Below are 23850 nucleotides of genomic sequence, written 5' to 3'. Positions count from 1 at the left end.
TTTCTTTTGTTTAATCTTATATCTACAACATGTCAAAGTCATAATCCCAAAAGAATTTTTTCCCCTTACAGGTAAGAAAAAAAATTTTAAGTAAATTATCAGAAGAAACCAAAGTAGCTCTCACAAAACTCCATAGCTCTCTGAATGAAAAGGTAAGTAAAGTTTGATTCTGTTTAGATAATCGGGCTAGAATTTGTGGTCTTTGAGTAGATTTTTATCAGGATAAATGTAAACTAAATCTCTCTGAGAGATGAGGCTGGGAACATTTTATCCTCTTTAGTCCTAAATCACAATTTCAAGTTTAATGACAAAATGACCTCTTTAAAAATTGTATTTAAGGGTGTAAAATTATAAAACATTATTAAATGACTATATTTCTTTAGGCAGCCTGTTAATAAAAGTAAATCATGGCATTAAATACTATTTCAGAGCATAGAAGACTTTCTTTCTTGTCTGGATTCCGCAGCAGAAGCTTGTGATATTATGGTGAAAAGGGGAGACAAAAAAAGGGAAAGGTAACATCGAATTAATCTTATATGATTAATAAATTCTTAGATGTGTGACATGAAGGTGGAATTTGACTATCTGAATCTTGCACAGAGAACTCTTGTATCCAAATGGCTACAAACCTTCAAGCATATTCAAATTCAATGCGTAGATGTCCCCCTCTGGCCCATGTTGATAAAGTAGCAAGGTTCCCCTAATGCCATAGTTGATCAAGCCTGGGAACTTTCTACTAGCTTTGAGACCTTCTTCACAGGACATCTTACTTACATCAGTGCACTTCTGTTTGATCCCCAGTAACTCAAAATAAAAAGTACACTTTGAAGATCCCTGCTATATAGTTTTCTCCTATCATTTTCTAGCATATTAGTTTATCCACACCATTTAGGGTTAAGTGTGTCTATATTTCATATTTAAAATGTCCCTTAAGATGTTCATGGAGCTAGATAATTAAACTAGAGAAGCTAAAAATGAATACAGAAGGGAAGAACTAAAATTGGTGAGAGCTTGTTAAAATACGAGAATGTGTTTTTGTGATTTTATTTTTGTTTAGGCAGATACTGTTCCAGCATCGACAAGCACTGGTTGAGCAGCTAAAAGTCACAGAAGACCCTGCTCTTATTCTGCACCTCACAGCAGTCCTTCTGTTTCAGTTCTCAACCCACAGCATGCTCCATGCACCTGGAAGATGTGTCCCACAGATCATTGCTTTTCTTAATAGTAAAATTCCAGAGGTATTACATTTTGCATGCACTTGAAACTTTTAAAGCTTTCAGATTCTGAATATTTTGAACGGGTAGATATGAATCATTATGAACAATAAGACACAAAACATATTAATGTGATTTCCTGTTCCAAGAATGTGAACAGTGAATCAGAAGATTGATTTTAAAAACTTAGCATAGCTTAGGAATCTTTCGGGATTCTATAAGATCTATGGTAAAAAAGAAGTCTTTCATTGCAGCTTATGCAGATGTAACCTGTCCTTCAAGGATCAGTTCAAAAAGTCTTACCCTGCACAAATTCTTCTGAGAGATTTCTCAGCCAAAAATAATTTGGCTCTTTGAGCTTCCATAATCATTTTGACTTAATCTCTGGTGATAGAACCTAGCTAAGTCAGTTTACATTTAAATGATCTGTTTTCATGTTTATCATCCCTAACCTGTAAACCACTTGCCAGCAAAGGACCTTGCTGGATTTAGCTTTCTACTTATGTGGCCAGTGATTTGTAAAAATGAAGACTTTCTTTGTGTATTGGTTAACAAATCCACTTGTTCCACAGAAAATTAAATGATGTTTGTTAAAGTTTCTTCTCCTTTATCTTTCCACAGGATCAGCATGCTCTTTTGGTAAAGTATCAAGGTTTAGTTGTAAAGCATTTAGTTAGTCAGAATAAGAAGACTGGACAGGGAGATGATCCTATAAGTGATGAATTAGACAAAGAACAAGAAGATATCAGCAATGCTACTCGTAAAGAGCTTCAAGAACTTTCTTCATCCATTAAAGACCTTATTCTCAAATCCAGGAAATCATCTGTGACAGAAGAATAATGACCATAATTTACTTTTGTCATAATAATAATAATTTTTTTCCAAAGTTTAAGGTGACTGGTTACCAAAAAATACTCACTTCACAATCCTCGGTTCGCCCCAGTCACCACCCCCCTACACACACACACACACACACACACACACACACACACACACATAATTCAGTTTAAATAGTAGTGTTGTATTTAGTGTAAATCTTATAAAAATGTGAAAGTTTTGTAAATTGGGTTCAACCATGGAAGATTTCTTTTTCACATAATTCTAAAAATTACCATTTCAGGTTTATTTTATTTTCAGATGCTGAATGAAGAATAAATTTTCTGATATCTGTCATGTCTAGAAAAGGACTCATTCGTTGTGTTGTTAGATTTCAAGTGACATTATTTATATATATATTAGGCAGAACCTTAAAATGTGGTCATGTTTTTTAAAAAAAGGAAAGAAAACCCTTTGGTGTCAGAAATAAAAATCGTGGATTTTAAAATTAAAAGAGTGCTTCAAACCTAAAATACAGAAATTTGGAAAAAAAAAAAAAGAAAGAAAGAAAATTTATTACTATACTCTTGGTCTGGCAGAGAGCCTCCCATCTCCCCTGACAAGAGTGGACTTTTATGTGGTTGGTAGTTTGAGGGACTGTCTTTGCAGGTGCAGAAGAATACCAGAGGGGCTCACACACTGTTGTGGTCTATTCTAACACAAGATGCTAGAGAGTGAGAGGAATGATAAAAGTTACTTCTTAAGAGATATAAGTCACATTTTAACATTAGAATAACTAAAAATGTGATACAAGTATTTTTCTTTAACCCAATTTGCATTTCTAAATGTTATATTTTATATCACTAGTCACTCTGGCATCTAATTCTTTGTTGTGGTAGGATCTCTAGGTGCATTGAAGTCGTTGGAACATTTTTCCCCCCAAAATGAAAATCCTTATGAGAAAATAGATTTCTTATTATCTGAAGACTATTAGTAGTTAAAAGTAACAGTTCCTTGGAGTAATAATTTCAAGCAAATGAGTTTTAAGCAACAATTTACTATATATCAAAAAAAATTATTTTGAATATAGTAAGTCAAATCTCAAGTACAAAAAGTACTATTTTATGTAATTCCTTATACATCATTTAAAACTCTTGTTTCAAAATATTTGAATACCAGTATCAGTCTACCTCTAATTCCAGACGAAGTATTAATACTGAATGAAAGAAACTGATATAATTGTTAACTAAGCATTATTATTAAACTTGATAGAAATGTAACATAAATTTAAAAATGTTTTTCCATTGATAATTTTCTATTAATGTATTTTCATATGGGCAAAGGAAGAAAAATGACAAATTCTCTGCGACCACAAACTTGTTAGTTTTTATTCAACTTTCAAAATATTGAACAACGAGCCTCATGTTTTTTTCAGTCTTTTAAAAACCTTATCCTCTATGTTTCAGCAGATACCAAAGTAATCCACATTTGTATCACACTAGATCATAGACAACGAAGCAAATAAAATCTTTCTTTCTTAATTTGTAGGAGTAAAAATATGAGAGACAAGCAAATGAAAAGAAAACCATTCTCTCTTGTTCACATTAATTTTTTTCATTTATCAAAATGGTTCATATTTTCCATAGTAAATAAGAACGGTTTTTATCGTTTTTGAAGATAAAGTTATATAGCTGATTTTGTATGTAAAATTCTAATTTCAATAAAATAAAAATTCTTAAATGATTATTATGATCTTGGGCAGATTTAAGAATGTTATTAAAAATAAAGTTGCCTGTTTCTATTAAATTTTGTAGTACTTTGAAGCTTCCATTATTTTAATTACTAGAATGCATTGTGCATATATGTAACATTTACATTTTAAAATTCTTATACTGAACATTTTTCAAAGATTTTATTTTTCTTACACAAAAATAGTTCCATAGTCCTCAGTATCTCATCTCTTGAGCATTTGCCTTTCATGAACCATTTCACCTTAGTAAATCATTTTCAGTTAGCTGGATTTCAGGAAATGTGCAGCTATCTGCTACTTTCTACTGTTGGAGATACTATAGAGATAATCGAATAATGTGTTCCATCTCCAGACCATGTGATTCTGAAGAGTCCAGGGAAACCCACTTATGGCCTTCAGAAGGATTCAGTGAACTGTGGCATATCTTATCAAAATTACAGTGAATTTTCAGAAAATACATTGATATTGAATCAGAATAATAAGTGTAGAAGTTGCTTAACCTGAATATAGAACCATCTTGAACCTTTTAGAAAATATGTTTTAGACCATAAAGTACCAAGGATGAGGTCAAAGTGCACCAGTGCTAGTGCAGCCTACAGATTGAGAAGAAACAGTTCCTTCCTTCCCCAGAAATGCTACTTGACCCAGGGCCACATGGGATTTTGTTTTTTCTTTTTCCTATCAAGAACTAACCTGTGAGTTGGGTAGAGGTGGGGACAAAAGGAAGATTTGCTTTCTTTGACAAATACCAGTGAAGCCTTTACTCTAGTGTATATGGGAGATGAAAGAAACACACATGGGTAAACTCTGGGATGTACATTTTCCATGAAAATCTGGGGCCACTATTAAAGTGGCCATTAAAATGGCCAAAGGATTCACACAAGTTGTTCTACCTTGAAGACTGCACTAAGCAAAAAATAAATAGAAACCGAGAGAGACTTATGCCAAACCATCAAAAAAAAAAAAGAAACCTTGACTTTCAAGCTTTCAAAAACCATGTTTATTCCATCTACATCACCAAACAAGAATAATTACTAGAAACATGTATTAAATTTTTATAAGTTCCCAGTGTTGTGTTTTATTTTACCAGCCTTGCCTCTATTTGTACCTCTATTTGTACCTTTATTTCTCTTCAGCGATTAGTAGTAGGACTTAACCTTGGCACATGTTTAAAAACCAGGAAGGAAGGGATTATGTTGTGGTGTGATGAAAGAAAGGGGAGACCTGGTGAATTTAAATCCTTGGCTCAGCAATCTGGATCCTGTCTGACTGCTAAGTACTAAAGTACAAATGTAAATCATAAAAAATACACCTTTTTTTTTTTAAGATTTTATTTATTCATTCATGGGAGACACACATAGAAAGAAAGGCAAAGGGAGAAGCAGGCTCCATGCAGGGACCCCGACGTGGGACTCGATCCCAGGTCTCCAGGATCATGACCTGGGCCGAAGGCAGCGCCAAACCGCTGAGCCACCTGGGCTGCCCCTACACCTTGTTTTCAAGGAGATGGCAAGGATCAACAACTAATAAGGTTCTGAGAGAAGTAAGCAGGGATTGCTGTGGGGGAAGAAATGAAAGTCAACTGTCTTGCACAGCAGGGAGGGAACTAAACTGGCTAGAGATGACCTGAACTGAGTCCTGAAAGAAAAGTAGGACTAGCCTCCTGAAAATAGGGGAATGGAGAGCAGGCAGGTGTTTCTGGGAGAGAAGAGATCTGGAAGTGCTAAGACATGAACTAATATGAAATAGACATTTGGGAAACCCTAAGTATGAGAAATATGAAAAACGGTCTGAGGAAGTAGTATCAGATGAAGCTAAGAGATGAGAGAGATCCTGAAATTCATATGTACGCTAAGAAAAATGTTGGCAGTTTTCCTGAAAACAAGGGGAGCGTTTTCACAATTATATTAACCAGGAAAAGAAGGGAATTAGATTTGTCATTTAGAAAAACCACCCATTCCCAAAGTTAGTTTGACAACTTACCAAAAACTTTAAAATATTTGTGAAATCAGTGTCTCTCCTGTCTGATAGGCAAAATGTGAACTTAATGTGAGGAAATCTTTTTTCCCAGCCTGTAATCGAAGAGGAGCATGGACAACCAACCTGTCTTGCACAGAAGGGAGGTGGTCTTCTTGGCTCTGAAATACTCTTGCTTATTTAGAGGTTAATCCACCAAAGAAAAAACCCTTTCTCTGCCTAGCCAAGCTAAGACAAAGGTCCCAAGGGACCTTTTCTTTCATGTTTCTTGACATTCAGCGTGAAGAAAAAGCACTTGATCAAATTGCTTTCCTACTAAGCCTGTCTATTCACCTAAAATGTACCTTTAACTTCACTCTGTTACATAGACTTAGAGATTGGATAATTGCTTGAAGGCAGGACACGTGGTAAGTAAGAATACATAGTAGTTTAATATCTAATCAATGGAAATTAGCCCAAAATGAGTGTTGTGTATTTTTCTCCTTCCCCCTTTCTTGTGGAAATCTAAGTCCTTGTGATTCATACATTATAAACGCTCAGGGTTAGTTCTGATGTTGAAGGAAACAGAAGAGGACTATTCCAGAATATATTTCATGTGTTTCATTATATTGTAGCCTTTATTCACAACCACTTTAAAAATGTTTGATTTGGGAAGTCATTCACAGTATATTAAGTGAAAGAAGATGCAGAACTATATCTAATGTCTTGGTTTTCTAATTAAATATACTGTATAAACATTTGCATAAATACATTTACAAAAACATTTCGTTTTATAGTTCTATGCGTGCATACAAAATACTCTAAAGAGATTTGGGCTAAGATTTGGGTTGTGACTGTCTCTTAGATTGCAAGTCATTTTAAGTTTTCTTTATTTTTTCAATTCTTATTACAGGTTTTCTGCAAGAAGCATGTATCAAATTATAAAATTGATAAACTGATATTTTAAAATACTGTTTTACAGTGTCATGTAACAAAATGACAGAAGGGGACCAAACTGAGGCAGATACCAATCATTTTAGGACTGATAAAGTAATCCAAGTGAGAAATATGAGGACCAGAATGCAGGGACAATGACAAATTTGAGGGAGATCTAACGAAGTAGCACCAACAGAAGTTGGGGATGGGGATGAATGAGGTTGGTGGAGAATGAGTGAGGACAGTCTAAGATGATGGCTTGGATGACTCTGTCATACCCTGAGAGAGGAACTCCAGCAGTCCAGCAGGTTTGGAGAGGGGTGAAGAAGGTGGTTTGTTAGGGACTTTCCAGTTTGAGGTGCCTGAGGACCTGAAGACAAAGGCCAACAGACAACAGGATATAGGTCTGGGACCTTAGTGATAACGATTGAGAGTACAGGTGTGGGAATCCTATCATTACTAATGGTCTCCTTAAGGAACGCAACGGTCAGTGCACAGAGAGGCACACTCAACTGTGGAGGAAGCTCTGGGGAAGGGTGAGATGAATAAAGGGAGAGGAGGCTCGGGATGGTGAGCACAAGGAGGAAATCAGTGCAACTTAGTGAACCAAGGGCAAATTTCAAAGAAGAAACAGACGTGTCCAGAAATGAGAAATTTCAGGTAAGCTTAATGACAGTGCCCTTGAGAGTGCCGATTAAGACCTTTTGATGAACTTAATCATGAAGCTTTTTGGTGAAATGGTCCAGGTGGAAGACCTCTGGAACTGTCTGAGGAGGAAACAGGATTAGAAGTTTTATCAGTGAATGTAGATCACCCTCTTAGGGAGCACAGGCGTAAACAAGGGCAATGGCCCCATAATTAGATGGGAACATATGCAATTTTATATCTCCAGGACTCCACTTCCTCACCTATGAAAGGATAAAAATAATGCCTGCAATAGTATCATGAGGATCAGAATCTATTACTAGTTGAACATACTTGTGTCCTTTCACTGCATCAATCTGTGGCTGCTGCTCACCAGTTTTTTTTTTTAATTTTCATATCTTAATCATCAAATTCGGGTGAAGAGCAATGCACACAGTCAACCGGTTTTGCATTTCCCTAACTCAAGGTATTTTTTATTGTATATACCTGAGTTCGATCTCATAAAATATTAGTATATACTCCCATTAGCACTTTGAATAAGAACAGCTTTTGTCTGGGAATAAATGAACTTAAGGCAGAACATTTCTTCTCTCACCTCATCTTACAAAACGAAGAGACAGCCTCAAGTAGAGTCCAGGAGCCAACGTCATTTGCTTTATGGATCAAATTGACCCACATATTCTGGATTAGTTCAAGATTCAAACATTTCTTTAGATCCAACTCTCGAAATCTCTATCCACTTTTTATTTTTTTAATTGAAGATTTCACAAGACCAAGTCTCTGCTTAAATGAAGTCACACAGCCATGCTGTGACGTAACAATTGTTGCCAGCTCATAGGGCAATAGGCAGAAGCAGGCAACGGTGAGTCCACAGTGCAGGTTCAGGAAGCAGGTAAATACCTGGAGTTATTCTAGTCAAATCCAAGGCTCAAAGTTCCCAAACTTCCCAAGAAGGCAGTGATAGGGGCCACAACCCAGGGCTTCTCTCTCAAGCTACCAAAAATTCTGCAGGTAAGAACATGGGGCCTCCTCTCTTTCCAGATGGTTCAACCGGAAAACTCTGTACTGCAACCATTTCTAACCAAAAAGGTAGGTTCAGAGAGTTATCAGAAAACAAAACAAAAAATTTTTTTAAATCAAGGAAAAAGAAAATACAGCATCTTTTTGAAATTTTTAAAAAATTTAAATATGCCCTTAATTTAGCCTAGGTAGTGGAAATTTGAGCATGTATGTGAGTTGTCTGTATATGCACTTTGTATTTTAAACTTTTTGGAGCTTATCCAGATACTCCAAATACTAATTTTGGCAGGATTTCCCTTTAAGGATATCCTGCAGAGAATTTGTTACAATTCGAAGTAAAAATTGACAAGGAGTGCTTTTTCAGCCCAGTAGGAGTCAGCTATGTGCATATCACAAGACTTGGAGGAAACCCACTCACCCTCCTATTTCCTTCTGCAAAGCTGAAAAGGCTGCAATTGGGAGGGACCCTCAGATAGTTCTCGTGGTCCATTCTGTTCCTTTTGGAGTTGACATTTAAATGTGCTGGAGGAAAAAAAATAGTCATCACATATTCTCCTTTCATACTCTTTAAATCACAGGAAAAAGCAGCCTCAAGAAAAAGTAAGTTTTGTTTTCTTTTCTGTAATGTTTCCTTTGTGTTTCTTTAGATGGTATTTCGGCTTTAATTTTATTTTTTAAGTATGAGACATTCTTATAGACTTTCTAGTGACTGCTTATGTTTACTTGGCAAGTAAGTGCGTATGTCAAAGTTTTTCAGAAACTTTTCAAAAGTCAGTTGAGCCAGCAGTTGTCAAATTTTATAAGCTGAGTTTTTCAGATTTCACATTTCAATAATGTGTATGCGGAGGCCACATAGTGGTCAGATAACTCTTTAGAGTTGCCTCCTATGTTGTGAAAATGGTCTTTATACATGGGGGTATACCTTTGTTGCCAAAAAAAGGGGATGGCAGGATTCTGGGGACTTATTTGGCTTAATTTATTTAAGTGACTAACTTTATTACTGCAGTTATTTTATGGCTGAGTCTATATATCCAGAGACATTCGAAATCACTTACAGTTTTTAAGTGAGTTACTGAGTGTCCTGCTATCGTCAAGAAAAATCCACCTACTTTCCAGATGCAGGCTTAAAGACCGTACCTAATATGAGGTTTTCGAAGACTGCAGTGAAATAAATATCTGTGTGTCTGACCAACACAAATACATAATGTGTTATAGGAATCGAAAGCATTGCTTTTTTTTTTTTTTTAATTATTCATGAGAGGCACAGAGAGAGAGGCAGACATAGGCAGAGGGAGAAGCAGGCTCCCTGAGGGGGACTCGATCCCAGGACCCGGGATCACGACCTGAGCCAAAGGCAGACACTCAACTGCTGAGCCGCCCAGGTATCCCAAAAGCATTGCTTCTTGAAGCAAACAGTGTTACTTCAGCAAAAACACGCATCCCACATGTTTACACTTTCTCCCTCACCAGTTTTTAGCCAGGCCCTCTTTACTGTCTGTCAGCCGTCTGCAAAGTGAATGCAACTCCTCAGCTGTCAGTTTGAGGTTCAAAAATGTGGAAACTAAAAAAACATCATTAGTAAGATGTGTAATCCTTATAAATAAAACGTAAGAAAACCCTCAAGTCATTTTAGCTGTCATTTCACATCCACAATATCATCCTGTATAAACGCTAGCATTTTCATTAGCGAAGGCTATAGATTAATATTTAACACAAATACTGCGAACATGTGTCAAACAAGGTATTTCATAGCATATTTGTTATGATATATGCCTGCAGCCATGATCCAAAATGTTTGATGGGGAAGGTAAACTCCGATGTCTGTTTTCCACACTTGCTCTATTTATTTCCACATGTTATCATTAGTTGCCAATTCCGAGCCTGTCCTACCTAACTAAGAGCAGCACATTTGCATTTTAATGTCACATCACCTCACTGACAAGTTTACCTCTCATTTTTATTATACTTGCCAACAACATTTTGAAAAAAGGTGGATTAATTTGGGTTCCTTAGGCAAGCCTCGTCACTTTCTACTGTAATATTGAAAATAAATGTTCTTCTAGAACACACTGGAAGAACTTTGATTTGTTTTTTTATGTTTTCAATCTAGGAAACATGATTCCTTAGAATTGAAAACCAGATACTTGGGTTCACATGGAAAGTTCTGAGTCAGATGTCAGTTAAACTAACATGTATTTCCGTATTCTTGTAATTGTCTTTTTCCTCTCTGATTGTCATCATTTTTCTTGGTTACCTTTTGATCCCCTGGAAATGATCAGTTTGAGCATTTATCTATCTTCACAGACTACAGATGCCCTTAAGAATACGACAAAACAAAACAACAAGAATGCCTATTGCAAATAGATTTTTTAATGACATTTGTGGGGTTGATAGACTCCTGAAATCTGCCCTCAAGTATTCTCTGGGGTCCTGATTATGAACCACTGTTTTCTGTGAAGCCAGAAACCTCAGCTTCAGGCATACCTTGGTGCCAGTGTGGGGGTTCACCAAATCTTTAAAAAGATTAAGGTGGAAATACACCTCAACTGTCTCTCTAAACTGTCCTCATCCAAAGACAGGTAAGGCTAAGGCGAGGATTTTAGATTAAGGGTTAATTTTTAAAGCAGGTGCTTAGTTCATTCATGGCCATACTGTGTGTCATGGAAATAAAAGTGGAGTATTCAAGTAGTAGAACAATTCCTTTTGTAGACAGCAAGGCTTAGGATGGAAGGGTGATAGGATTAACCCACTGAAGACCCCAGACTGTGGAACAGATAGCTGCAGAGAGGTCTTCCTGTTTCTCTGATCATCCTCCCAATCTCCATACCTGCCTACTGGAACATAAAAGGAAAGATCTAAACAGGTGCCCGTTACCTCACACCCTCACTTCAGGGCTCACAGTCTTTAACCCTCCCTTCTTTATTGGCTCCTCCCATCAGCACTTAAACATGCTCACATTTCCTGTCTTAAAACGCCTCTGCTCCATTACTGAGCTCCTCCAGTCCTCTCCCTCAGCTTCATAGATCAATCTCCTGAAGGGTTGTCTACACTCTATTAATCTCTACCTCTTCTTGAGTCCCACTTCTCAGTCTATTGCAGTCTGCTTCATCCTCACCAGTTTTCCCCAGCTCTCATGGAGCTTATCAATCACTAGCATATCACTATATCCAGCAGACATTTCCCATTATCTATTCAGTGTCTCAAATCAATTTAACCCACTTTCCGCACCTTGAGACACTCTCGACACAGGGCTTCCATGATCCCAAACCCTTGGTTCTCTCCTACCAAGACCACCCTTCTCGGTCTGTTGTGCAGATTCCCCTTCTCCTCTTCTGTATCCTGGACTCCTTTTCTCTTTCTGGAGAGTTCCATTGCCTCAGTTATCATCTGTTCTATAGGCTAATGAATCCAAAATCTAGATCGGAGATATTTTCTCTGAGCTATTGTCCGCTGGATACAGAACTACCCAGAGGAGGCTTGGATTCCAGTGAGCAAAATGAAGGAGGAGGGAGGAACATCAAGGACAACCAGGACTTGCCCTAAGAGCAAGTTCTTCATTCCAACTTGCTCAATTAAGTTACATGGTTTCTCTGCCATTTTTTATGGTTTCCAGTGCACTTTTAGGAGCTGGCTAAACAGCTCTACTTAGCTGCCCCAAAGTCTCAAATCTCATGATTTAATCTAAAAGTAAATTCATCATTTCCCTCTTCTACACCCCACCTTACTTCCCTCCTGTAGACTCTTCTTTTTTTTTTTTAATTTTTATTTATTTATGATAGTCACAGAGAGAGAGAGAGAGAGGCAGAGACATAGGCAGAGGGAGAAGCAGGCTCCATGCACTGGGAGCCTGATGTGGGATTCGATCCCGGGTCTCCAGGATCGCGCCCTGGGCCAAAGGCAAGCGCCAAACCACTGCACCACCCAGGGATCCCCTAGACTCTTATATAGTAAATGACACCATGATGAAATCAGTTGCTCAAGCCAGAAACTTGGGGAACTAACTCCTACCCTCCCTCAACTTAGGTATCTTTGGAGACCCAAAGCATCTTCCAAGTTCTGGCAAGGCTGCCTTGGGCATTCTCCTACACTTCTCCTATGTCACTACCACCGTCTGATTTCAGGCTGCCATCTTCCTTCACTTGGTGAACAGTAGCCCTTTCACTGGTCTCCTTGCCTCCAGAATTGTCCTCTTCTACTTCATTCTCCTTTCTGAAGCCAGAACGATTGACCTACAACAATTGGGCTAAACACACATGTAATTTTGCCAACCTCTCACTTCACACTTTCCCTTGACTCCCTATTGGCCTTAAGATAATGTCCAGATTCCTTCTCAAGGTTAAGGAGAAACAACAGCATAGGGGATCAAAATAGATCTCTTCAGAGGTTAAGGAGCTCAGATAGGGCCTGGTCTCTGTTAAAATGCAGATTCTGGTTCTGTAGGTCTGGGTTGATGCCTGAGTATTTACATTTCTAACCAGCTTCCAGGTGAAGCTGATAATACTTATCCAAGGACCATGCTTCTCATGTCACACTGGCTGGAGTTCAAGTCTCACCTGTGTCACTCACTAGGTCTGGGAACTTGAAGAAGTCACGTAGCCTCTGTGTGTCTCTTTTTCCTTGTATATGAAGTGGAGATTACGATGCTATACCTTTTTCCTAGGTTTGTTATGAGGAATAAACACCTCATATAAAAACTACTTGCAACATTGCCCAGTACAGAGTATTAACACTTGTCAAGACCTCAAATAACATTGCCTCTCCATTCTTCTCCAAACCAATTTTTACTATGGCACTGATGTGCATGTGTGCACACACACACTCACACAAACTACTGCTCACTCATACCGAATGATCTTCAGCAAATTAAGAATAGAGCAAATGCCTCTTTTCTGTCAAGCTTCTATAGGCATATTTTGGCAGAGCCCTCTGCACACAGACCTAACTCAATTCAGTCACCCTCATCTTTTAGATCTCACAGTTCAGGTGCTGCATCTTTCAGGAAGTATTTACAGACTACCCTCCCCCCAAGTCCACATTATGTACCACTTTTGCGTATTCTCACATTACTGGTGTGTCCTCTGGTCTCACATTATAATCTTATTTATCTGCATCTCCTAAAAGACTATCTGTGTCTGTAGACTAAAGGACTGTGGCAATTCTTGCTGACTTTCTAGTATCTCACACACTCTTTTGTAGGCTGCAGGGATCGATAAGGAATGAATGCATTTTATAGATACATTTCCAAAGACCTGTAAAATGAGAAATGGAGACAAGGAACAGAAAGCTTTAAGATCTGGTTTTAAAAACGGGAAATAGGGCAGCCCGGGTGGCTCAGCGGTTTAGCACCGCCTTCATTCAGCCCAGGGTGTGATCCTGAAGACCAGGGATTGAGTCCCACATTGTGCTCCCTGTGTGGAGCCTGCTTCTCCCTCTGCCTGTGTCTCTACCTCTCTCTCTCTCTGTATGTCTCTCATGAATAAATAAATAAATAAAATCTTAAAAAATATAAATTTAAAAAGGGAAATATTGGATGTAACCCTCCAAAATCTCTTCTGGGTTCGACTGTTAACACACTGGAAAGGGAGGGAAAAGTTTCAAATTCACAGAATAAATAAACAAGGTTAAAAAGTCAATGAAATGGCCATAGTGTGATACAGAGAAGAGAGTCAAGGCTTTGAAGTCTGGTCCACGTGGACCATTCCTGTGGATTGCCCTATGAACTCAGACAAATGAGTTTGCCTCCCTGCCTTAAAGATGAAATAAAAGCACCCATTTTGTAGAATTTTGTATTACAGTAAAAGTCATTTTTTATTTTTATTCTCAAATTCTTCTGTAATACTTTTGTGGCTACTAGCAAAGATTTGAGATACTCCTTTGCTAATTCATTTTGCCAGAGCAGTACTCACCAAATGGATCCTAAGTTTTATTTTTCAGTAGATTACTTTGATGTATCAGATTCTCCCTTCATGTTAAAGAATACATTCTCTGAGTTTATTTGCAGTTTAATCACAATTATAACACTGAAGATGGTGGGGAATGGGCTTCGGGGTTCCTGTCTTCCAGCTTAACTCTGTTCTCTTTAATGATTCTTTATAGCTGTTCATAAGACAATTTAATTAACATGGTCATGTAACTCCTAATGTTTGAAAAGAGTATTAATAGTTGTCCAGATCGAGATATCAAACTTTTTTTTCAGACCCAAAAAGTCCTACAGGAGGTCATTCATTCATTCATATATTCACTCATTCATTCATCAAGTAGACCAAGCCAGTATAGCACCTAAAGAAAAACTGATCAAATTGTTCAGTTTTCTTTAGAGCATGAATCTCTACATTAAGTGGATGGCCAGTTCCTGAGTCTCCTATGAACAAGAAATAGTCTATCATAAATTTTGACCAAATGCCTCTCAGTATAGAACAATGCTTCGATTTTGTGGAAAACTGTGTCTTAACATGAAGATCAACATTTCTTTCTCAGATTCATGAGTATAATTTGCATCCAGAAAACAATAAAAGAATCTGACACCAACTTGTCATACTACCTAAATGAAATAAGATTTGATTTTTCAAAATGATTTCTGGTCTTATAATTACATTCACTCTATTAATCCATTCTCTTGAACATTTTTATAGTTATACTGTCACTGAAGATTCTAATCTGTGAGAGTTTTTTTAATTAAATAACTGTACTCTTAAGTGTGTTCAATATTTTATTTTTCCTTATTATTAAAGTAATGCATTGTACAATTTTTATAAAGTAATGAACAGTGAAAATGTTTTTTAAAAATCCATAACTTCAATCAAGAGGCCTAACATTTGAGCATAATTTTTTCTAAACTTGTTTTCTACTCTTTAATAGTATTTATGTGGTTGAGATCACACTTATTATTCTCTGCATACTTTTTTTTCTTTTTTACTAAAATGAACATCGGTACCATTTTGCCATGTCATTAAATACTTTTTCAAGTACCATATTAATAATTTCTAGTATTATTTTAAAAGTCAGTTAATAATTTTATATTCTTTTAAGCAGCTTGTAGAAGTCCTTTTCAAATCCTAAACTTAAGCATGCAGTCAACAAAATATAACTAAAAAACAAAAAATATACTTTGAAACTTTATATCAGGGATCAGTAAACATTTTTTGTAAAGAGTTAGACAGTAAATATAGAAATTACTTAAAATAAAAATAAAATTTAAAAAAAGCCATAGACTGTATATAAATGGAAGAGTGTGGCCATGTCCCAATAAAACTTCATTTATAGACACTGAAATTTAAATTTAATATCATTTAACATGTCAAAACATTGTATTCTTCTTTGGGGCTTTTTTTTTTTTTCATCATTTAAAAATGTAAAAGCTGTGTTTAAGTCTCAGGCCATACAAACACAGGCAATGGCTAGATTTTGGTCCTTGGGCTAGAGTTAGCAACCTCAAATCTGAAGCCTGGTTTCAAGAACCCTGGCTTCACCAGGTTTGAGAAGCTTCTGTGTTCACAAGCATATATATACATTCTTAAGAAGAGGTAAATAGCTTTTATTAGATGCTAAATAAATTCTTAAACTAGAATGTTGAAAAATCACTGTTTCAGAGAATATACATGAAAGCACTTTGTAAACCATAATCATTTTTTTAAAGGTTTTATTCATTTATTTGAGAAAGAGCCAGAGAGTGCAAGAGCATGAGGGTGGGACAGGGGGATAGGGAGAAGCAGACTCCACTGAGCAGGGAGTCTGATGTGGGAGCTCCATCCTAGGATCCTGGATCATGACCAGAGCCAAAAGCAGCTGCTTAACTGACTAAGCCACCGAGGCACTCCAACCATAAATCATTATTAAAACACATATTGATACTTCACTTATGATGTTATTCAATTAAACCCCAGGTGATCTGAAAAAAATTGATTAATAGAAATAAATGTATGCCATTATCCAAAATGCACCTGGGAAACTGCTACTTGAAATCCAAAAACCTTATAAATTATAACCTAAAGAGAAAATAGTTAAGTTAAATTCCCAAACACACTTAAACTAAGAATTAACAGTTATTCTGAATAAGGCAATTAGAATATGTATTCTGTTTTGGTTTTTGACGGAGCCAAGAGCTTAGAAAGAATGCTATGCATTCCTTCATTTTGTTTTTAAGTTTTAAACTACAAAGCTAACATAATCAGAAAATCCTAATTTAAAAAAAAAGATTTTATTTATTTATTTGAGAGAGAGACAGAGAGACAGAGAGCACAGAGAGAGAGAGAGAGAGAGAGAGAGAGAACATGAGCAGCGGGGAAGGGCAGAGGGAGAGGAAGAAACAGTCTCTGGGCTGGATCATGACCTGAGCACAAGGCAGACACTTAAAGACTGAGCCACCCAGGCGCCCCCAGAAAATCCTAATTTTTAAATGCCATAATTAATTAATTTATAAAATAATTAATAAAAGCTGGTGTAGGGGATCCCTGGGTGGCGCAGCGGTTTGGCGCCTGCCTTTGGCCCAGGGCGCGATCCTGGAGACCCGGGATTGAATCCCACGTCGGGCTCCCGGTGCATGGAGCCTGCTTCTCCCTCCGCCTGTGTCTCTGCCTCTCTCTCTCTCTGACTATCATAAATAAATAAAAAAAAATAAAAATAAAAAAAAAAAATAAAAGCTGGTGTATATATATATTACCTCTCTCCTCTCCTTTCCCCGTGTATGCATTCAACACAGTATAACAGACTGAGGAATAAAACCACTTTTATTGTGACATACGTGTGGATCTGCAAGTCCCATTTAATCATGTGTCTCTACTTTTAGAGTTCTAAAACGATTGCGAAGTAGACACAGTGTCCTGTGTGAATCAACTCATTATCAGTTTTATTATTATTAAAGCTGAATTGGAAAACAAGGTTTCTTCCAAGACCGACCCCTCCCAGCCCAGGGTGGGAAGAGAACGTGGGCTCCTTCCCTGGGCTGAACAGGGCAGTGGGCTCCCTCCAGGGCGGGGGGCAGTTGCCACCTGCGCACTGGCAATTTCCACCACAGTGATGGGGAGAGAGTGGGTTACCCTCGAGAGGACACCCTTTGCCCAGTTATCAGTTAAGTCGCTCAAGTGTAATAGAATCCGAGATCCAGGGGAGGGATGTTTTATTCCCATAATTTCGAAAGAGAAATTCCTTTAAACGATGAGTATAGAAACCTAAAGAAATGAAGAGTTCTTATAGGATTTTTTTTTCTCTCATGATTTTGAATTCAAAAAAGCATTCCTGGTTTCTTATAAATTTAAGTCCATCAATGTGAATTGCCTCAATGCCAAGTAAGAGATTTTTAGTTAGCAGTGATGTCATACACCTGCTTTTACAAAGTGTGATCTTCAGTTGACCAAGAAGAAAACAGTAGGCCAAAAATATTTGTAGCAATGTATGTTGAGTTTTCAAAGCTCTTACATGTAAAGATAGTTTAGTTTCAAAGTGACTTTTTTTTTTTTTTTTTTTTTTGTCCAGCTATGGTTGAAATGCTGCTCTCCAGGTATGGTCCTTGAAGCCACTCTCATAGTTGCTCCCCGGCTTGTCATCCATACCCCTCGGCATGCTACTGCACCACCTCCACAGCCGTGTGGACTCCCCACTGCTTAGGAACCTTTCCCCACCTTTTCCTAGAGAGAGACCTGCCTTACTCAACCTTCGAGACACAGCTCTAGAAGAAGGTTTACTTGGAAGTTTTCTAGAAATTTCCTGAAACTTCCAGAGCACCCCATGCATTTGTCCAAGTATTTCCACATTTCATCTCTCCTTTCTGCCCTCATTCTTCCATCTGCAATATTTACTGAATACTCAGCATATGCTGGTAATATGCTAGACACCGGGAATCTGGTGGGAACAGAGCATCTGTCCTGCCTGAAGTTCACTGTTGAGCAGGAAAGACAGATGATTAACTAGAGCTAAGGTGAACTGTTTGTGAGAAGTACGGAGAGCCAAGCATCATGGATGGCTCAGAGTAGGGGCCATGGCTGTTGGATATTGTTGGGTTTAAAAATGGAAGAGCCAGATTATGAAAGGTCTGGAATGCTATGCCAACGAGCTTGGATTATGAAGGTCACAGGAAGTAGTGTGATTCAAACCCCAGGCATTTAAAGCCTCCGGGTTGGCCTTTATTTATAAAACGGGAGGAGAATGGCTCTTTGGCTCTAAACCTTTTAAGATTCTGTGGTCAAACTATCTTACATCTTTCTTCCTGCATTCATTCAACACATATTTGAGCCAAGCTCTGTTTCAGGTGCCAGGGACACAGCCCTGAACAAGGCAGGAGAGGCCTCTGCTTCTGCGTGTGTGACACACTGGTGTGCCTTAAAAATGCATACACTGAGTAATGCTTCAGGTGAAAATGAAAATAATGCTAAATCTTAACCAATGTTTGTCAGTCAATACTGTGAACATTTGGTTTCCAAGGGAATGATAACAGATTTTCTCATTTACTTTCTCTACAAAATTAGCATTTTGAGCAACCTGAGATCAACACACCATGTAGGTGTAAACCATGGTTGCCGAGTGAGCCAGTGAGCACTTGGACTGCGGTCATTTTCCTTTGACAGATGCCAAGAACCCACTTTGTCTAAATCTCTGAGACTGAAACAGATAAAAATTAAATTAAAGCTGGTTTTAAATATCACTGTCACCCCCTCCATCACCAATAAATTTTAAACTGTCAAGAGAGTAGTTTGAAATTATCGATTAGTGTCATCACCAAAGCACAGGATATAGTACTGCCTTGTATCTTTTTAAATCACATTGTTGTAGGAAGAAGATTATTTTGCTTCAGGCAGAAACACTGGAAAAACTAGTTAACATCAACTTCCACCACCGGCCCCACATCCCCAACCCAAACACCCTACCCCCCCCTACACACACACACCACACAGCACACATAGCCTCACATATTCATATACATATAAACATACAAGCCACACATACACACATATTCACAAACATACAAGCCACACGTACACACACACATATTCACAAACATACAAGCCACACGTACACACACATTACTTTCTTTTCTTTCTTTTTTTTTTTTTTTTTTTTTAGGTGAGGATGCAGAAAATGAAACCAAATGTGGTTTTGGATTTTTTTCCCAACTCCAGAGTAAACCAATAATAACTATAATAAACAAAAGCCAAATTGAAATTGAATTGCCTTGAATGTTGGAGGGGACATGTACTTGCTTTTGAGGAGAACTGGTTTCTTTTGTACAGCTAGAGGCAGCTTGGCTTGAGCTACTGGATGCACCTCTCTCTGTTTATGCTTGTGAGGTTGTTACCTGGTCAGTAATTCAACCCTAGAGTGCCAGATACAAATGAGGAGAGCTTTTGTTTCTTTTTCTTCTTTGGGAAAAATCACAGCAGGAACCAAAGCTGTCACTCCATACAAGCTCTGTGTCTATCTATGTATGAAAACAACAACAAACGGCTTCCATTAGAGCTGGAAATCTGAACTCTGGTGGAAGCTCTTCCACTAACTACTTTGTCAGCTTTAAAAGACAGTCAGTTTGCCTTCCTGAACTTCAGTTTTTCTCACTTATTAGATGAGAGGAACAAACTGGGGAATTTCAAAACATCCCTCCCAGCTCCTAGATTTAGTGGTTCTGTAAAAATGAGATTGGATCGGAAGCATGCTTTTATAGAGAAGCAAAAATATCAAAATGACTGCAGCAGTAAGAGGCCTTATCTCTGAATATCTTACTGTATCCATAGGGATTCCTTTTACTGAGTTTCCCAAAATTCTCTCCTGGGCTCTCCCTCCTCACCCTCCTCGTTCTGATGGTCAGTTTTTTTTTTTTTAAGTATACTATTATAGACAAGATTGTGCAACTAATTTACTGGAGGGTGGAAGTGAATTGTTTCTCCTTGAGAAAACAAGGTCTCACAAAGCAGAGCTGAGAAACAAATTGTAAAAAATTACCAAAATGGTGGTAAATGTAAGATTCTTAAAGTGGGCCATGAAACTGGTATCCAGTTTTGGCCGATCTTAAAATCTTTCATGTTTGTTTAACCACCTGGTCCTTTATAGGTCACTCATTACAAAGTCGTAATCAAGTCTAAAAAGAAGCTTGCTAAAATGCATGCAAATGACAAACATGGTAAATAAAGTAGTGTGTGAGATTTTTAAAATTCATTTTGATTAGCAGTGTGGGTGCTTACAAAATTTTATTTAGAAGATATATTCCATTTTTCCTAATCTTTCTGGAAAGTAACTATGAATACCATCTTCAGTATTTAGTTTCCATATCTGTAAAATGAGTTGAACTGATCTATCTCTTCTAGTTCTTATAGTCTATGATCAGGAACAAGACAGTGAAATAAATTTAGTCTTTATATTTCTGTTAAGATTTTATTTAATTTTTAAAATAGGCCATGAATGTATTTGGAACGAAATACAAAAGGTACAAAAGGCTATATAGAGCAAAAAGTGAATCTCCCCACCTTGCCTGTCTATTCATCACACTGGGTCTTATGGATTCTTCAAGAATGACTCTAAGTTTGTTTGTTCTTTTTAAGAGAAAGTGCATGAGCCCAGGGGACGCGGTAGGGGTTGAGGCAGAGAGAGAGAGAACCCTAAGCAAACTCCATGCCCAGCCAGCGCTGAGCCAGAGGACATAGAGCTGGATCTCATGACCCTGAGATTATGATCTGAGCTGAAATCAAGAGTTGGATGCTTAGCCAACTGAGTCACCCAGGCCCCCTGACTCTAAGTATTTTTTAAGTGAAATGTCAGTTGATAAGAAGCCAAGATTAGTTTTGATCAATACTATATATTACATTATTAGGATAACAAATTATAGATGTTCTTAAAATTTTGTCATTTTCCATCTACAGTTTCTCTAATCTCTATATACTTTCCTCCTCAGCAATGTTTATACTTGGATAACTCATCATTGTTTGTAAGGTATTTCAGTATATGTTATCTCATTTGCTCCAAAGCATTGTTTATGGATATCATTTACAATATTCTATTTCTGCAAGGCAGAATAAAAATGCCATTTTTTTTTTTTACTATATGTATATTTAGGTGTTGCCAAAATGCCAAACAGTTTGCTGATAACTGGTTTTATAAAATGTTACTGGTACCCGTCCCAAAAACCCAACTGAAAGTTAAGAATTTGATGATAGGGACACCTGGGGGGCTCAATCAGTTAAGGGTCTACCTTCAGCTCAGGTCGTGATCTCGGAGTCCTGGGATTGAGCCCTGAGTCTGGCTCTCTGGTCAGTAGGGAATCTGCTCCTCTCTCTCTCTATCTCTACCTCTCTCTCTCTCTCTCACTCTTGCTCCCTCTCAAATAACTTTAACTTTTTAAAATTAAATAATTAAAGAATTTGGCGATAAATTAGAAGTGTCATGCATATGACAAGGAGCGCATATGCCTTATCACCGGCCCTTAGTAACAGGCTGCTGGGCTTCATGGAAGTGCTTGGGATTGTATCCTCCCAGGTCCATGAGCTCCTCCCATCAAAGGTCCAAACCTCCTCTCTCCAGCCCTCAATACGCTCAGTTGGAATCAAAAAGCTACAGGACCTATTAATTTTGAAAACAGAATAAAAAGATCCAAAGAAAGAGCAAATACCTACTCCATGCTTACAATCATCTGCAAAACTGCTGATAGGCTTGCAAAGAGATAGGATCCTTGTTATCCTTTGATTTGACCTATCAGTTCAGAGGAAAAGAAAGGGTATCTGGCGCCTCAGCTCCAGAAATCAAGAAAAAGAAGCCTGGAGAGTGCTTCAAGTCACTGAGGAATCATAAGATGCGCCCAGCAGAAAATTCTAAAGCTGGAGGTGCTGTAGCTGCTCTTGAGCCATCATTACTTCAATAAAATAGAAATCCTTTAATAATTACCATCAATTTTATCCAAGACATTTTTGAAGTTGACCCAGTAAGTATGAGGTACTCCTAGGCTTCAAATGGAGTGCAGAAATGAGTAAGACACAGTGGTAGCTCTCAGTGACATTATGACTATAAGAAATACAACAAACCTCCAGAACATTTATAATACAAGGTAGAATGTAAACAATATCTAAGAGAAACACATAAGGCAATCATTAAACATTCATAATACAATTTATAAATGTGCCTTTATATACCTTAAAATTCAGAAGTGTCGTCAGCTTTAAGTCTGAGATGAAATATAGAACTTGTTGACAGGTTGTCCTTATTTCAGAAGGTCCAAAAAGGAGCTCATCTTTCAGCATTGCGTTTTATGAATTTGAAGATCATAAACCAACAGAATCTATAATGGACATTAATGCCAGGATATATGAAAGCCAATACACTGTATGGTTAGACTTGACTTATTCTCGGGAAAGAATTATGTGATTGTGAAATCTTAATTATTGGTCTTAGTTAAATGGCCAAAAGTTCTTCCTAATTTGTTTAACTGGAGTTGTCATTTAAGTAAGTCATGGATTTTAAAAACAACCTTATAGGCTCTGTTAGATAAAAAATACATATCTCATTTTATATTGGCTACCTTCCAAATAAAGAACACTCTTCATTTTCTTGGATAGTTTCTAATACTGTTTTATCAGAATACAATGGTATATTTCTTGATTTTAAAAAAATATTTGTTTAAAGAAAATCACAGAAAGTATTTTTTTTTGCTTGATTCACCTATAAGGAGTATGTACTTTTAGTTATTTTAAGATTTTATAGGTTCAGATGAATCGACGGTCCTGTGATGATTAGAGCACTCGGCACAGTGCCTAGAACCATGGTTATTAAGATAACCTGCTCTCAAGCCATTGTTTAAATTGAACATGTTTGTCATCCTCTTAAAGTGAATTAATTGAGCAAGGATTGAGCTTTCTCATCACTAATTATGGAGGGAAATTAGAGGCTATTTTAAAACATTGGGAAAATAAAATAGCCATCTTGGCTTTACAATGATCAATTCACAATCTCTTTATAACACATGATATTGAACTCAAAAATGGAAAGAAAAAAAATAAAAAAGACATTGTATTTCCTCTCTGATGAAGTAATTCCCCAGACCATAGCAAATTTTTCATGTGATCTCGTACACTCAAACACTTGGTCCTATAGCAGTGATTCCATTGATTAGTGTGTGTTACGTCTAGACACGGTCAAGGCTCCAGATTCAGTCCTTCCTCAGTAGACTTAGTTTTTACAACGGCAGATCACGCTTCTTGCTAAATAAGTTTGTATTTGTCATTAGATGCAAGGGGAAGCAGATAGAAACAGTGTTAAATAGATGAATCAATGGAGGTCCCTCCTCAGTGCTCAGAAAACAGCTATTAGTGTTTACATATTGATAGTACTTAATGAGTATGATGAAGGTAATCTTCAGATGAAAGGAAGACCAACAAAACAAACTGATACAATTATTACCCTTGAGGAATTCCATAGAGAATTTGTTGAATTTTCCAAAAAGTATAGAGGAGGCAGGGGAAATACTTTCTAACATTTATATTAGATCCACAGTGTCCTCATAGACTCCATCTGTAGGAAATGGGGTTGATTCGGGGGATTCAT

General features: G+C 37.4%; 2 protein-coding genes across 4 annotated transcripts in view; both read left to right on the top strand.

Moving 5' to 3' along the window:
• The window catches only part of UFL1 (UFM1 specific ligase 1), a 30882-nt gene extending 28662 nt beyond the window's left edge, over window positions 1-2220 (top strand). The window contains exons 16-19 of the mRNA XM_041763636.1: window positions 72-152; window positions 430-515; window positions 1058-1238; window positions 1836-2220. Of these exons, the coding sequence (XP_041619570.1) occupies window positions 72-152; window positions 430-515; window positions 1058-1238; window positions 1836-2054 (567 nt within the window). The 3' untranslated portion in view covers window positions 2055-2220. The remainder of the gene's footprint in view (window positions 1-71; window positions 153-429; window positions 516-1057; window positions 1239-1835) is intronic.
• A 6514-nt stretch (window positions 2221-8734) lies between these two features.
• Window positions 8735-23850, top strand: part of FHL5 (four and a half LIM domains 5) — a 45004-nt gene continuing 29888 nt past the window's right edge. For 2 of the 3 annotated variants that reach the window (XM_041763644.1, XM_041763662.1), the window contains exon 1: window positions 8735-8937. The gene's annotated coding sequence lies outside the window, so the exon portion shown is untranslated. Of the gene's footprint in view, window positions 8938-17808; window positions 17834-23850 lie in introns of all 3 variants that reach the window. The other variant, XM_041763654.1, reaches the window with a different exon arrangement.

Source organism: Vulpes lagopus, chromosome 1 (assembly GCF_018345385.1).
Source record: "Vulpes lagopus strain Blue_001 chromosome 1, ASM1834538v1, whole genome shotgun sequence".
Lineage (NCBI taxonomy): Eukaryota > Metazoa > Chordata > Mammalia > Carnivora > Canidae > Vulpes > Vulpes lagopus.
Note: the sequence above shows the minus strand (reverse complement) of the source record. Positions and strands in the feature narration are given on the sequence as shown.